Source organism: Poecilia formosa, unplaced genomic scaffold (genome assembly GCF_000485575.1).
Source record: "Poecilia formosa unplaced genomic scaffold, Poecilia_formosa-5.1.2 Scaffold43, whole genome shotgun sequence".
Taxonomy (NCBI): Eukaryota; Metazoa; Chordata; class Actinopteri; order Cyprinodontiformes; family Poeciliidae; genus Poecilia; species Poecilia formosa.
This window is the reverse complement of record NW_006799982.1, coordinates 322,349-338,277: the sequence shown is the minus strand read 5'-3', so window position 1 is coordinate 338,277 and position 15,929 is coordinate 322,349. Positions and strand designations below refer to the sequence as shown.

The 15,929-nt window shown below is 38.5% G+C and overlaps 1 protein-coding gene across 2 annotated transcripts; it reads left to right on the top strand.

Annotated features, from left to right (window-relative positions):
- The first annotated feature begins 13 nt into the window (after window positions 1-13).
- rhot1b (ras homolog family member T1) lies at window positions 14-15,612 on the top strand. 2 transcript variants are annotated; one of them, XM_007551555.2, is made up of 20 exons: window positions 14-584; window positions 1,084-1,142; window positions 1,224-1,305; window positions 2,841-2,884; window positions 2,977-3,030; window positions 3,168-3,220; window positions 3,367-3,475; window positions 4,475-4,576; window positions 5,163-5,261; window positions 5,372-5,480; window positions 5,592-5,712; window positions 5,801-5,885; window positions 6,865-7,010; window positions 8,776-8,876; window positions 9,080-9,210; window positions 9,968-10,051; window positions 11,387-11,509; window positions 11,596-11,798; window positions 12,743-12,865; window positions 14,537-15,612. In XM_007551555.2, the coding sequence occupies exons 1-20, from the start codon at window positions 548-550 to the stop codon at window positions 14,652-14,654; spliced, it is 1,983 nt and encodes a 660-aa protein (XP_007551617.1). In that variant the 5' UTR covers window positions 14-547; the 3' UTR covers window positions 14,655-15,612. The 2 variants fall into 2 exon arrangements, with proteins under 2 accessions (XP_007551617.1, XP_007551618.1); XM_007551556.2 differs by lacking the exon at window positions 12,743-12,865.
- Window positions 15,613-15,929: the final 317 nt, after the last annotated feature.

Below are 15,929 nucleotides of genomic sequence, written 5' to 3'. Positions count from 1 at the left end.
AGAGAAAGCCAACTAAGACAAATGACCGACAACACAAATACCTTTTTCTATTTTAAAGCTATTCTAAAAGTGTTTATTTCAATATTACAAAAGGGACAAGTACTTTGTACGTATATCTGAGATATCTGACATGTTTAATCCTGTGTTGGCTAAAGAGAGGAGGCGTGGCGGGGCTCTGCCCGCTGATGAAGCAGTGTAGCGGGCGCAGAAACTTCCTCTGATTCGCTGTCTCGTCACGGCTGGGAGCTGAATGCCTGTCCGGCTGAGACTGGCGGCCAGGCGGAGTATTAGCTTATAGCACACCCTGCTGTCACCCCGGATGTTAAAACCGGCTGTGCGGTTCCGACATGTAGGGATGCGTCGCTCACTGGGAACCAGCGCGCAGCGGAGTTGAAATGCGGACGTAGCCGTTAGCGAGCGGGCCAGGCCGCGGTGAGCTGGCTGGCTGTCTCCCTCACCCCCCTCCCTCCAATCCTCTGCACCGGAGCAGGAGCATGAATGTTGAGCGCAGATCTCTGCATCGACTCTGTTGAAGACGTTGGAGAAGATGCGCAAGGACGTGAGGATATTGCTTGTGGGGGAACGTGAGTGAAGCTTTGGTTTAGCTGTCGATGTGTTTGCAGAGTCAGCCTCTGTTCACTTTAGATGACACAGATGCTCCCACCAGAGCATGTGATGCTGAGTGTCTTCATGATGATGATGACGATGGAGGCTCAGTGGATATCTATCATCTTACTCTGAAATTATCTAACTGGTCTTTTGTAATTATTCCACATTATTATTAAAAATAGGTACTTACCCTCCTGTTATTCCTTACGAACATTTTTCCTGCATGCTTTTATTAATGCAAGTGATTAGCTGCAGCTTTTTGAGATGACAGGAGGAAGGGGACTATGCACATATTTTATTTCTGTAATATAGTTTCATAAATTCAAAAAGTGCGAGCCAGTGACGTCATGTTTAAACAATTAAGTGATGCCCTGTAATTCAAATGCACGGTAATGAATTTAATCTGTTCGTGAATTATTTTTAATCAGGATTTTCAGCTCAAATGCAATATTTATCTCTAACCTCCCTCCCCAGCCAAGGTGGGGAAGACGTCCCTCATCATGTCCCTGGTCAGCGAAGAATTTCCAGAAGTGGTATGAGCTGCTTACTTTTACACTGCTGCTTTTTACTGACCAGTTTAACGTGCAGTAATGAGTGTTTTCTGTTTGGTCCAGGTTCCCTATCGAGTCGAGGAGATCACCATACCAGCAGATGTGACACCAGAAAAAGTTCCCACACACATTGTGGACTATTCAGGTACAAAGTGGCCAGATCTGTCCCTCTTATCTGTGTTTTATCCTCCCCATACAGCGACTTAAAATATTCATACCTCTTGATTTTTTGATTTTGTTACTTTACACCTATGTAGGATTTGTTCTGATAGACCTGAGGTCTGCAACCTGCTTTGAAGAGACTGTGTGCAAATTCATGTCATATCTTTTTTTATTATTATTATTTTAAAACCTAACAACAGAAATAAAATTGTGGATAGCTGAAAATGACAAATTTTATTTTGTAGATGTTTATCAAAAAAATATAAATGATCTTTTCTTTTACAAATATATTTTATGTAAATAAGTTTAACCTTATTTACATAAATCGCTATTTGTAATAGTAAAGGTTTCAGACTACTTTGATAGAACAACATAAATATGCATATTTGTAAAGTGATGCATGATTTATAATTTTTTTTTTTTTACACATTGTCTCTTAACTGTAGTATGGATATGCATTCAGCTTTTCAGAATCAACGATTTCTTAAACTGTCTTTTGGTTTTGTTTCCACCCATTTCTTTTCCACTACAGTCTCACATCTTTGATTTGTCTTCTTAGCAAAATAGCTCAAGTTAGGTTGGATGGAAAGCATCTGAGTTTAACAGTTTTTTTCTTCCAGAATTACCCTGTATTTACCCCCATCCATCTTCTCACAAACTTTTACCAACGTCCATGTCCCTGCGTAAAGAAATGCATTCCCACACCATTGTGCTGCAACCATCATCTTTCACAATTTACTGAGAAATTTCTTGTCATGAAAAGAATATGTGTATATCATGACAACGATACGTTCCAGTTAATGATGTCTGAATACTCCAAATGCTTCCTATGTTCTCAGAATTGTTTAAGTTGCTATTTTTTCCACCATTTGTTTTATGAGAACATTGATAAATTTGAAAATACCATCATTGTGTGCAGTTTAATGATACAAATCTCACTTTTTTTACGTAAAAGTAAGAAGCCCATTTCAAATGGCATGTTTTTAAGAGCCGTATTTTTGTTTGTAGGATTTTTACATTGCAGTCACTGCCACACAGTCACTTAAAAAACACTGCAATAAAGTAGATATTATTTATCGCCACATATTATTGTCCCAAAAGTATCACAAAATATTGTGGTACATTTTTACATCCACATTGTTCGCCCCTTCTGCGGGCCTCTGAACTGCGTCTCTTTGCTCGGTGTGTCGGTCTAAATGGAAGACTATTCTTTGAGGTTTGCAGTTGTGTCAAACTGTGTTTATGGCTCTTGATTTTGCTAATTCAAAGAGTTTATTAGGTGACTTTATTTTGGGGTATCAGGAATTTCAGCTTGTATCTTACAAATTTGTTATGTTAAATGTAAATGACGTGTCCCTGTTCTTTTTTGTTGACCATTTGGCACTACTTTGTGTTGATCTAATACAAAAAACTTTAATAAAATACGCTGTAACCAAAGTCTGTGGTTACAGCGTGGCGAAATGTGAAAGGTACGACTACTTTTGTAAGAAGTACGCTTTACCTGTGCTCCTTCCACAGAGGCGGAGCAGACAGACGAGCAGTTGTTTCAGGAGATCTCTAAGGTCAGTCAGTGAATTCTGCTTAGCTCAGCCAGCTCAAAGTGTTTAACTTCAGGAGAAAGCCTAATGGCCGACTCTGCTGATCTCTCCTGTAGGCAAATGTGATTTGCATCGTCTACGCTGTCAACAACAAGACTTCCATCGAGAAGGCGAGCCTCTTCTGCTGCTGGCATTTCCATAATTTGCTTCCATATCAGTTAAACATTTCAGCACATGAGGCCGTTAAGGTGTTGTGGAAGACTGCAAATCTTAGAAACAATATATTCTGTCCTAAATATCTTTACAGGTGACAAACCACTGGATTCCTCTCATCACCGAGAACACAGACAAGGATAGCAGGTGCGCACATTTAAACCTGATTGTGAGATTAGCTACTGCTCCTCTAAGACATTAAAAAAAACTATATAGAAGAAGCCCTCTTCAATATTCCATGTTTTTATTACTGCTTGTTTTGGTTTTTGACATGTTTGTCTTAATGTGCCCAGAGTTCCTCTTATCCTGGTGGGGAACAAATCAGACCTGGTGGAGCACAGCAGCATGGAGACCATTCTGCCCATTATGAACCAGTACAGTGAAATAGAGACATGTGTTGAGGTGAGAGAGTGTAACGTCTGCAAGAATAATATCACACAGTTCATTCAATGACGAATACATAATCAAATTATATACACAACATCCTCTGAATTTATTGGCATCCCTGGTACAAAAGCGTAAAAGGCTTTGAAATAAGTTCATCCTTTAATTCAGTTGCATAATCTCACCAGATTTTTATTTATTTTAATTTTCTCCTGCTAGTTCAAAGATTTCATAGTGGCATGAATTCTAACAAGAGCGCCGTTGCTTGTAGAGGAGGAACAGGCCAACATTTCTGGTTACAGATCCTCCACCATACCTTAAATCGACGCTTTGTTTCACAACAAATAAACCTGCAGCGTTTTGTTTCTGAAAATGCTCAGTCTTTGTTTCATCTGGTCAACGTCCAGAGTTCCTGTTAAAAGTCCCAGTAGAGTTCAACAAACTCCTCACCGTTTCTGGCATCACTCCCAAACAACAAGTTGGAAAATAGATGGCATCTAATGGTTGTTACTAAAACAATTTTTTCCCCCACCTCCCGAAACACACACCTGTCTCATTTAGTCAGCATATCCTCTCTATATAATCTGATTGCTTCATATAAGTCCAATCTTTCAACATGTAAATTGTTACTTCTCAGCCCAAAGGGAACTGCGATCTTATCATGTTAGGACACTTGAGCTCATTGTGAATTTTCACATTTTTCTTAAAATCACTCGATGTCTTGTTTTGAGATTTAAAAAGATACATTTTACACTTTTCCTCAATTTGTCTTGAGCTCCCGACAGGAAGTCCTTACATGTTGATGATCTCTAAACAAAGCTCCACCTGCGGCTGTTTTTTCAGACGCGCCAATTAGTCTGAAGCGTTGCTTAGACGGATCGCGTGTCTTAATACCCTGTCTGACTGCTACTTAGAGCAGCTCTTTAACAGTGCTTCTTTTTCTCAGGGCTTCAAACCTGCATGTGAACGTAGGAAAAGCACGCACATATAAGTTTTGTTTTATTCTTCTGTTTGTAGTGTTCGGCAAAGAACCTGAAGAACATCTCTGAGCTGTTCTACTATGCCCAAAAGGCAGTCCTCCATCCCACAGGTCCCCTCTACTGTCCTGAGAAAAAAGACGTAAGCGCCAAACGGAACAAACTACACACCTCTCTTACTCTGCATGAAGACCTGTGCTGAACATAGACGCACCAATCAGAGTTTTAGTAGGAAATTTCTGCTCACTGATTTTTGCTAGTTCAGGTCTTTCTTTTTAAGAACTCTTAACAAACACAGTACTTGATCCTGTTTTCTGATTACTAGTAATTAGCATCACAAATGAAGTTCGAGATACTAACAGTGAACAGTGATCTGTGCCTATTTTGTGTAGAATAAGTAGATGTGGCAGACAGAACTGGACTCTTCTGAGAGTTAAAAGTTTTTCAGCGTCCTGTTAGCTACCAAAACATAGGTTTCTGTTTAAAAGCTCGGTGTGAATGAACACCTGATTATCCTCCTTTGGAAATAGATTCCTTTTAGAAGCTTTTTGGGGGTTCATAAGACTTTATTTTTTAAATCTGTGATGCAGCAGATTGCTAACCTACATGCCAAAGAGTGCTGTTGTTACTTAGATACACTAATCACAAAAGATAAAAAAGGCTGGCTAAGTGGTTTTTTTAATTATTATTATTAACTTTGAATTTGTTACTTGAATCTGTCCTTCCAGATGAAGCCTCTTTGTGTAAAGGCGCTGACCCGAATCTTCAAAGTGTCGGATTTGGACAATGATGGAATCCTCAATGATATTGAGCTCAACTTCTTCCAGGTGAATCTGCTGTTTGTTTGTTTTTTGTTTGTCTTTCTTTCAACCAGACGCAAAATTCTGCAAGTTGACTTTCAGTGTCTTTAGTCTTAACAAATATTCTTCTGTGTCAGCGAGTGTGCTTCAACAGCCCGTTGGAGCCTCAGGCGTTGGAGGACGTGAAAAACGTGGTCAGGAAGAATTTGATGGATGGAGTGCAGCATAATGGACTCACTCTAAAAGGTTGGAACCGGTTGGAGCCTTTAATTACATTTTCATGCATGCATGTGCCAGTCTTTCTTTATTCCTGACTGGATTTGGCCTGTTTGCACCTTTATGCCCCCCCTCTGGCAGGCTTCCTGTTTCTGCACACACTGTTTATTCAACGCGGTCGCCATGAAACGACCTGGACAGTTCTTAGGAGGTTCGGATACGATGACGACTTGGAGTTGAATCAGGACTATCTCTTCCCCCCGTGAGTCTCACTTGATGCATCATAGATATTACACAGTGCAACCTTTACCTCTGTGTTTAAATGCGAGCTAAAGCTTTGCTCTTTTCAGGCTGAAAATTCCTCCTGACTGCACCACGGAGCTCAATCACAATGCCTACCTCTTCCTGCAGAGCGTCTTTGACAAACACGACAAGGTACGACCCCGCGCAGCTTGTTTTCTGTTTGCTTTAGCCTCTGTCCTGACAAGACACTCGCGGGAAGCTGCTCAGTACCCAGAAATACAAACCAGCATACTTCTCCTGCTGCCAATACCACACCCACCCCTGAGGAGCTGAGGAGCGATTTAACCTGCTGGCACGGAAGCGGGATTTACCGGAGAATAAGCCGGTGGTTAAAGGGAAAGTCAAAGGTTGAAAGTGGCGGATCGTGCCTTCTATATGTTGAAGTAGTGATTAGCCTCCATCTAGAAATGTGTAGCTACGTCCAGTCAGGTTTGTTTTCTGAGGACGGATTCATCTATGGTTTTTCATTTTGTCTACACCTCTTTATGGTGGTTTTGAGATTAATGTTTTTATTTCAGGCCTGGGTTAGTATGGAAAACAAATCTCTAGTTTGGACCAATTATCTATATTTCTCAACTTTATTTCCTGTCCATAGTTTAGCTGTATTCATCCATCCATCCTGGTTTGAACACATTTGAACACTTTGCATGTGTCTGTCATGAATTAATAGTGAAGTTCTCTATGTTGGCTGATTAGCTGACTATATGTTGGCTTATTCGGTTAAAAACCATGGACTTTCAAAAGTTTAGCATTTAAGCTAAACTTTTGCTAGCAGAAGCAGCCTGGGAGTCATAGACTTTATATAATACAACACAACGTTGCAGATCAAGGGTAAAACAAGAATATTTACGGACCCGTTCAGTAAATTGGAATAATATTAAAAAGCCCATTTAAGTGAAATATATTATATAGTTTAATTACAAACAGATGGATTTTTGAAAGCCTTTATTTCTGTTAATTATAATGATTTCCTACTTACAGCTAATGAAAACATGACATTTAACATCATAATATTATATCAGACCAATAAAAAAACAACAGGAACATTTTTTTCAATGGCACTAGAGATCTGGACAACCGTATTTATAAACGAACCTTTAATGACTAACAGGATCGTGACTGTGCCTTGTCGCCTGATGAGCTGAGGGACTTGTTTGACGTTTTCCCCTACATGCCCTGGGGTCCAGATGTCAACAACACTGTTTGCACCAATGACCAAGGCTGGATCACCTACCAGGGCTACCTCTCACAGTGGACGTAAGTACTGCAGATGGGAGGAGAGCACTGCAAAAATACATAACTTTCTACTGCCTAATATCTTAGAAGACTTGAAATAAGACAAGACTAACATGCAAGTAACTTTTTAGCAAGATATAGAATTTTGTTTTAAGACAACAATTCCTTAATAATTATGGAGTTTGTTTTTTTTTACTTTAGACCAACATTTAGCTTCATACTTTTAATATAGTTTTTCTTGTTTCTTTTTCTTTTGGTTTTGTTTTGTTTGTATTTCCTTCTAATTCATGTAAAGCACTTTGAACTGCCATGTTGCTGATAATGTGCCATATGTAAATACAATTACCTTATCTAACATAAATAAGAAATACTAGTTCTACTGGCTTATTATTTCACATTGGCAAAAATGTCTTGTTTTATTAAATATTCAGCCAGTTGAATTAGAATTATTAAGGAATTATTGTCTTAAAATAAGCTACTTGGTCTTGCTGAAAAGTTACTTGTAAGTTAGTTTTGTCTTATTTCAAATGTAATAAGGTATTTGCACTAGAATCTAGCCTCAAGATTGATTGATTTTGTGTTTTAGCAGTTAATTTAATGATGTCTGCTTGTGGGTAGCTGGACTGACGGCATCATATAAGTGCAGCATGTCTATGTTAGGGTTCTGAAATAGAGAACAGGAAGTGGCAGTGAACATGTTTCAGTTGTGCTTTAATTAAAAAAAAAACAGCTTTATTGGCCAAAATGAACCGAATCAGCCATTATCCCATGTAAAAAATGTAATGAAAAGCAGCTAGGAACAAAGTGAGTGACGACGGCAGAAAGGAAGCGACAGAGCTTCTCTCTAAGCCGCAGCAGGTCAGACGTCAGACGCTGGGAGGCCCGTAAGGATCCAACTAGACCAGTTCTTAGCCAAACAAACTGTCGGTAGCCGCAGCTCAGCCTTAGTGATTACTATGTTTATAGCGATATTTAAAGCAACAGAACTGGCATTCTGCACCATTCTGATATTTGTTCCTCCTCTGCTTCACAGTAAATCTCCTGTTTAAATTTGCAGCCACATTCCCATGTTATTAGTAATGTGGCTAATAGCACATTAGCCACAGAGCAGGAAGAAATGCACGTGTTGTCAGCTGCCAGAGCTTATTTGAGCTTAATAGATTTAGGTTTACTGAACAGGAAAAGGAAATGTTAAGCATGCTCAAGCCATTTTACACTCAGGAGAGGGAGACTGCATTAGACTCATAGAGCTGTAAGGGTCACGGAAAGATCAGAACTTTTTCTTTTACTGGTTTCCTCCTTTTATTGAGCTCATTCTGACAAATTTTAACTCAGTAATGTTGGACAAGAGAAGGTTTTTTTCTTCTTTGAAAAAAGAACAGGGTACAGATTGGGATTAAGGTAATTTTTTAGGTCTTGATAGTCATGAAAATATAAAATAAAGTATGGAAAAATATTTGTATTTGCAGACTTTACCTCGTTCTTTCCATTATGGTGGCCTCCCTATCTCATTTTCTTGCTTACTTCCACCCTTTATTCCTTTCATCTTTCCTTGTGTACTTATCTTTCATTTCCTTAATTATATCCTACCTCTCTTTCTTCTTTGTGTCTTTCCTTCTTTTCTTCAGTCCTTCCTTGTATCTTTTGTTCCTCCTTTGCTTTCTTGTTCATTTCTTTCCTCTTCTATTCTTCCTGTCTTCCTTGTTACATCATTTTCTTTCTTTCCTTTCAACCTCCTATTCTTGTCTTCATTCTTTGACAATATTCATCTTTTGCTTTTTTGCAGGTTAACGACTTATTTGGACGTCCAGCGATGTCTGGAGTATTTAGGCTACCTTGGCTACTCGATAATTGCTGAGCAGGAGTCCCAAGCAGCAGGAATCACAGGTGAATTTTACCAGTGCAGTGTTTTTCCCTTAATTAAACAGAATACAGTGAAGTTGTGTTTTTGTAAAATAATGGATAAAACTCGCAGGTGTGGTGTTGGAGAACAAACAACGGCAGCAGCTCAACAGTAATGTTTCTGTTGTGTCCGGCAGCAGCCTGATCTGATCCGCTGATACCTGTATGTGTGCTTTGGCCCCCTACAGTGACCAGAGCTAAGAAGATTGACCTGCAGAAGAAACAGACTCAGCGCAACGTCTTCCGCTGCAACGTGTTTGGAGACATGAGCAGCGGGAAGAGCGGCTTCCTGCAGGCCTTCTTGGGCAGAAACCTCGTGGTAGGCGCCGGAGACAATGTTAACGTGGAGAGAATACACAGACGGCATATTAAAGCCACAGACTGGTGATGTGATTAGCAGGATTATGTCGTTATAATACGCCCGTCAATAGGTGGGCTATACTCGGCAGCAGTCGCTTCTTAAAATTGATGTGAGAGAAGCTTGAAAGGTGGGAAAGTGTTGTGATCTGATTAACCTTAAATAGGGCTGGTATTTATGGCTGGACTGGTTTTAGAGGTTTTAAAGATGTTCCACTTGCTTGACCTGATGCGCCAGTAAAGCATTTTGAGATTTTCCCTCACTCTAGAATGGTGATTAGTAACCACTTAGCTACTAATAATTTTATGGTTAAAAAAAAAAACTATAGTTATTATTGCTTCCTTAAGTTTTATCTGATGGTGTGAAATGTATTTTATTTTTGAAATAAGTGGGAAACTAGGCGTCCGTTGCATATTCTAAATAAATAAGCAATTTATGTTCATAGTTAAAGTTTGGACATATAATTTATGTAATTTAGCTAAGTTTACCTTCTGTATTCTGTCATATAATTATAACTGTCTGCCTTTTTTTCTCTAATTTGACCTTTCAGCCTTGTTGTAGCATCACAGATGTTTTTTCCTCAGTTCTCCCTTTAAACGCAGAAAGTTGTACCGTGACAGATTTTGTAGCTCTATATTACTTATTCACATGACCTATTTTTTTTATGCAGTAGGGATTGTAGATATGTTTATGGAACATTCCACTTCTTTCTTTCTAGCGACAGAAGATGATTAAAGAGGAGCACAGATCCTACTACGCCATCAGCACAACATATGTTTATGGTCAGGAAAAATACCTCCTGGTGAGTATTTGAAATTCTCTATATTTTCCATTGTGTGGGTTGTAATGATATTCAGTGATCCATATGTTATATTGATTTATGCCATAGAAATCCTGACACTAAAGTTAATATTTTCATCCTAAGACTCCATGTGAACATATAAGGTGGTGAAGTTTGAAAATTAAAATCATGTCACTCAACAACATTTAAGCTAGCCTTATAAATGTACAGATGTTGTGCATGATACTTATACTTGTACTAGGCCACCATGACGTGATTAGAGCCAGTTATATAAGCTTTTTATCTTGTTCACTTAATGTTTTTGTAATGCATACTTTTTTCAGTTTGAGAAAAGCATTAAGATTGTTTTTTTGTTTTTTGTAATTGGAGCCATAGTTGGTTTTCCACAAGAACAGTTTAATCCAAATTAATCTCGTATGGTTCTCTGGTTTTCAGTGCCTTTAACAATTTGTGTATATACAGATCGTTCTACTTAGCAATTAACCTGCAGCAGAAATGATCTGCAAGTAACAGAACACCATTATATTATAGAAGAGCATAATTAATCAGAATTTTTATGAACAGGAAAAGTAGCAAAAATATTACCTTCTAAATTTTTTACAGTTAAAGTCATGATCATTATTTTAGCAGAAACTATATCTACATAAGAAACATTGCTATACCAAAGAATTTTTTTTTAGTGTTTTTGTTTTGCGGCACTTGTAGAACGATAGGCATAACACCTAAGGCATGGAGTAAATTCAGTCTCAGACTGTTTAGCCACATTTAAACAATGCATTTCAGTTTAATATGCAAAATCAACAATCAGGTAAAATTAACTCCTCCTATATCAAAACTAGTTTTTAAGCAAAAGGGAAAGGAGAAAACTATACTGATGCGCCGATGTGAGAGCATAACAGCAAGACTTAACAAAATAAGTTTATATTATCTTAATGCTTAAATTTAGTCAAGTTCCATTTAAAAATAAAGCAGAAAAATTACTTAGTTTTTCTTGCAGCGCAACACCAAGAAAGAGACAATGTGCTAATGAAACTCTTCTCTTCGTACACCAAACATTTAAAGTTAAACACAGACTTTTTTGATGACTAGTGTCATAGCGACACGCTGCTCTGTGAAACCCCCACGGCGGTTTCAAACAGTGCAGAACCTTACCTGACCCGGTCACAACATACAGACAGGAAACTGCAACGACCAACACAGTCACTCTTTATCTGCTTTTTCACTGTGAACATTGTTGAAAGCATTTGATTTCTATTTTGTTCCTGTTTTCAATAATTTAGAAATCATAGGGGCCTAACAACAGAGTATAAGCTACGATCTGCCATTCCTTTGCAGCTTCATGAGGTATTCCCAGACTTCGACTACCTGACTGATGCTGATATGGCCTGCGACATTGTCTGTCTGGTGTACGACGTCAGCAACCCCTACTCATTTGAATACTGCGCCAAAGTCTTTAAGGTGGCTTGCTGTGCATTGTTCACATATTAATAGAATCCCACCCAAACACAGACTTTCAAGATCTCCCCGTCTCATCTCTCCCACAGCAATACTTCATGGACAGCAAGACTCCGTGCATGATGATCGCAGCCAAGTCAGACTTACCCGAGGTGAAGCAGATGTACGGCTGCAGCCCTCTGGAGTTCTGCAGGAGGCACAAGATGCCGCCTCCGCAGTCCTTCACCTGTAACACGGCAGCTGAACCAAACAGAGAAATCTACACCAAGCTAACCACGATGGCCATGTACCCGTACGTACGCCGGCATTTCATTTGTGTTAAGGCTTGTAGGCTACACTGTCTTCTGTGTCTGGAATTTAGAAAAATGCAAAGTAATAGAAGTAGCAAAATAGAAACAAGGCAACAAAAGTTGTGAAAGAGAAGGGAATGTAAAAATAATCGGATTTGATTACCAAACAAGGCAGGCTCTGGTTCCAGATGATGCATCATTGCCCATATATGGTAGAGGACATATTGGAGCTCTAAATTACATTTGCTTATCAAAAAAAGTTCATTTTAAAATGACTTATCTGGTTTAAAGAACAATAGACTGGCTGGTTGTGATATTCTTTTTCGCTTTGACCTACCTGCAAAAATTAACTGTTAGCAATAGAGAGAGAGAGAAAATGGGGAATGCTTTTACGTTCATGATCACCGTTTACCAGTTAACTAGAAAAGTCTGTAATAGAGCTGTATGACGTTCCACCTGTAGGTGGCACTCTTTTTCATCATGCACCATATTCTTCATGCATTCAGACTGCTGTGTTTGGGATGTTGCTTTTGGGTTGCTTATGTAGCCAGTCAAGCTGTTCTTAACTGGAAACACAAACCACCTTTCATCCTGTAGTTAAGAGTGAAACTAAGTAAAAAATAATTCCCTATTCCCGGCCTGTGCTAGTGAGTGGGAATGAGTTATTTCATGTATTTCTGTTTCACATGTCCTGTTATATTGACGCACTTCTTTTGGGTTTCAGAAGCTTGTTCTCTCCTGCAATGTTTTATAGGGACATTAACATCAGTGGCTTGTTTTTTCTAAATGCAGCTCACCTCAGAAATACTTCTGTGTTTGTTAAGTGACCTCATTGAAACACTGAACTTTTTTTCTTCTACGTTTGTCCTGTTCTTGTGTGTCTGTTTCGCCCCCTGTGCGTCGGTGTGTTTGTGCCGGTGTGTGTCCTCCCTGCGTCTCTCCTCAGCCACGCCCGGCTGCGCTGCATGTGCACCTGCAACCGGTGCACGTTCTGCTTGTGTCAGAACCTCCTGAACTCTGAGCTGCTGCAGACCGTCAGGGCCAAACTCTACGCTGTCGTGCTCAGAAGGTCTCTAATGGAAACTTCTTCTTTTTTCTCCTTCTTTTATGTGTTGACCTCGCCAGCGCATGCATGTCTTCCCGTTCCCCTAAGTTTTGCTTCCTTCATTCTTAATCAGACTGTTAGGTGACATTGCTAGTAATTCACCATTAATAGGCTTTTTCAGGCAAGTTTTGTTTTTAAATGATTAAAATTATGCAGAAGATTACTTTTTTGATGTTAGATTGTCCTGTTTTTCCTTTCTGACAGGTTATCTTTATCTTGATTTTAATTGTAAAGGGCCTATAGGCATCATCTTTTAGGCTTTGTCGTTGACAAGGATTGCAAGCTGCTCAAACTGTTTATTTTTATCTACATTACATCTAACAAAGTTCTTATTTCTAGTCCTACCGTCTCATGTTCTAACTCTTAATCCTCTCATCTCTCTGCCTGCTTCTTCAGTGTCTTCACATTTTAAAGCTTCTGTCATGTTTTGTTATTAACCTCTAGTTGTTTCTTCTGATTCTTTTCTTTTTTTGCTACTGTCATTGCTTAGACTTTTATTTGCCAGTTTGATGTGTACTGCAAAGAGGCAGTAGGTAAAGAAGTAAATATTTGTTTAAATCGCAAATAGTCAGAATTTGGTTTTTGTGGCTGATTTCTTGTTTTGAAAAGCTTTTACCTAGTATTACTAACTCTGCCCAATCCCAGTTTCTCTTTAAGAAAAATAAAAAAAAAATTACATGTAAAACATATTCTCTACACATCCAGCCTTGCTCTGGCTTTTCATACCTTTGCTGTTTTGCGACTTTGTAGATTTTAGTCTTTTTGTGCTTCTTTTGCCAGATGCCTCCTGGCAAGGGGGAGGTTTCAGTCCTAGTTTAAAGAAACTTGCAGTTTAAAGAGAGAAATAAAATCAGCTTTTACTTAGTTATTTGTCTCCCGGCATTTGATAGTTTATTTATTTTAGCTTGAAAAAGCGTCATACATTGTCGCACAGTTTTTTATGATTAAACTGACCCACAGAGGTCATGGACATGCAACGTTTTTAGAAAAGAAAGTTTTATGAGATTTTATCATTTTTCTGAAAACACTTGCCAATAAGAAAAATCTATGAATTTGCAATAGTTCAAGTTGATGGGAAAGAGTAGCAGAGACGTCACATGGTGTGTGTGAAAGAAGTTGCTGTAGTGCAGCTAGCATTAATAAAACCAGTGTCTATTTGTATATTGCCCCGAGGATCTAGAACCTTTCTTCAACTCTTGAGATTTCTAAAATGCTTCCATTATTTCCATGACAGGAAACTGACAATGATAAAAACAAATCCGCTTTACTGCATTAAACTCTTGTAAAAGAGATTTTTGATCTCAAGGATTCCTGTTTGAATAAAAGTTTAAGAAGAAGAAGAAGAATGTGTTTGGCCTTCCTGTTTTCTGAACCAGACAACAGGAAGACCAGGGACAAAATATGGTTTCCTGTTTGAAAGTTACTTCCACCTTTTACTGGTCAGGTTCAAGATGAAAATCGACAGATTCCAGTCATCATCTGATCTCTTCATGCATCTAACATAGTTTTGACAAACCTTAAGTGCATAAACTCTACCTTAACCCTTCCGGTGCTTTCAGTGTTCACATCTCTTTTATGTCTTTCTTTGTTTTCTTCTCTCTGTGTATTTATTTTTTTTGCCTCTTTGCTCAACAGACATATAATCCAAGAAGACCTGACGAGCTCCACCTTCTGGCTGAGAGCAAGTGTCGGGGCCACAGTGTTTGCAGTGCTGGGCTTCGCTGTGTACAGACTACTGCTGAAGACACGGTGATCACCTGGCAAACTGATCCAACCCTTGTTACCATGGTACCCAACAGGGCCAATTTTGACCGATCAACACATTTGGACAATCTTTTATGCAATTAGGATATAATGATTTTTGAAGAATCTCATTAAAACCTATAGATTATTGTTGCAAGTCCCTTTTAATTGATGGAGAAGATATGTGCTCACATATAAACCCTCTACTTTTTCCTGATTCTTTTCACTTGTGTTTCTCATTTTGTGGATAAAATATTTATTTTGTAAGAGTATGATAATTTGTTTAATCTGAATAAAAACAACTAAAGCTATTTATATTTCTATGAAGATCTAGATAAGCTGCTGCTATGCCATGAGTTAAATAAAGCTATTTTTGGTTGCGTGCTGATGTGATAGAGGTCAATTACATTATAATGATTTTTGGGATGTCTGAGGTCTGTAAATAGTGTATATAACATAAAATGGCTTTTCTGCTCATGCTTATGGACAAACAATAATAATAAGAGACAAATGGCCAAATCTTTCCACACATTTCTGTCTTGTTTGCACAGCCCAGTTGATCATTATTGGGTGTAAGTGTGTAAAAGAAACGCTTTGCTGCTCTTTCATGTTTTCCTGCATAGGTCATTTCTAACATATGCATGTGTTTCTGTACTAAGGAATTGGCCACACTTGTGTGTAAGCATGCCAGGTTTCTGTGACCTCCATAAAACAGCAATGTCAACTTGTTCCATTTTTTTATAAACATGGACTCATTTAAGTGCTGGATGGTGCAGAGTTGAGAAGAATAACTGAGTGTTGAGAGAATCAGCTCTCCTTGTCTCTGAAAATGCAATAATGTGGCCACAAAACACTCATTTTCACAAACGTCGCCACGGTATTTATGTATTTCTTCTGCCCGATCTTTCTGAACGTTTACAATAAATTAATGCCTATAAGATGTGGAATAAAATCTGTTCTTTTCTGTCTGTCAGGTTCTATCTAGTGAACATACTGGAACTTGCTAATATATCTTTATCTGTCGTTATTGTCTTCTACCTTTTGGTTTTCCTGAATATTATCAAAACTATTTTTTCTGATTCACAAGGGGGCAGTATTGGATGAAAAAAAGATTTTAAACCATCTGATTTATATAGCCCACACAGTCATAATCAATAAAAAGGAAGATAATCGAAAAGTTTATTTCAGTTGCTCAATTCATTATGTGAAACGGACTTACTGATCTCCTGTAATGTTCTTGTTCTTGGGCCTTTAGTTGTTAGTCAGGCTTGGAATGTGAACATTT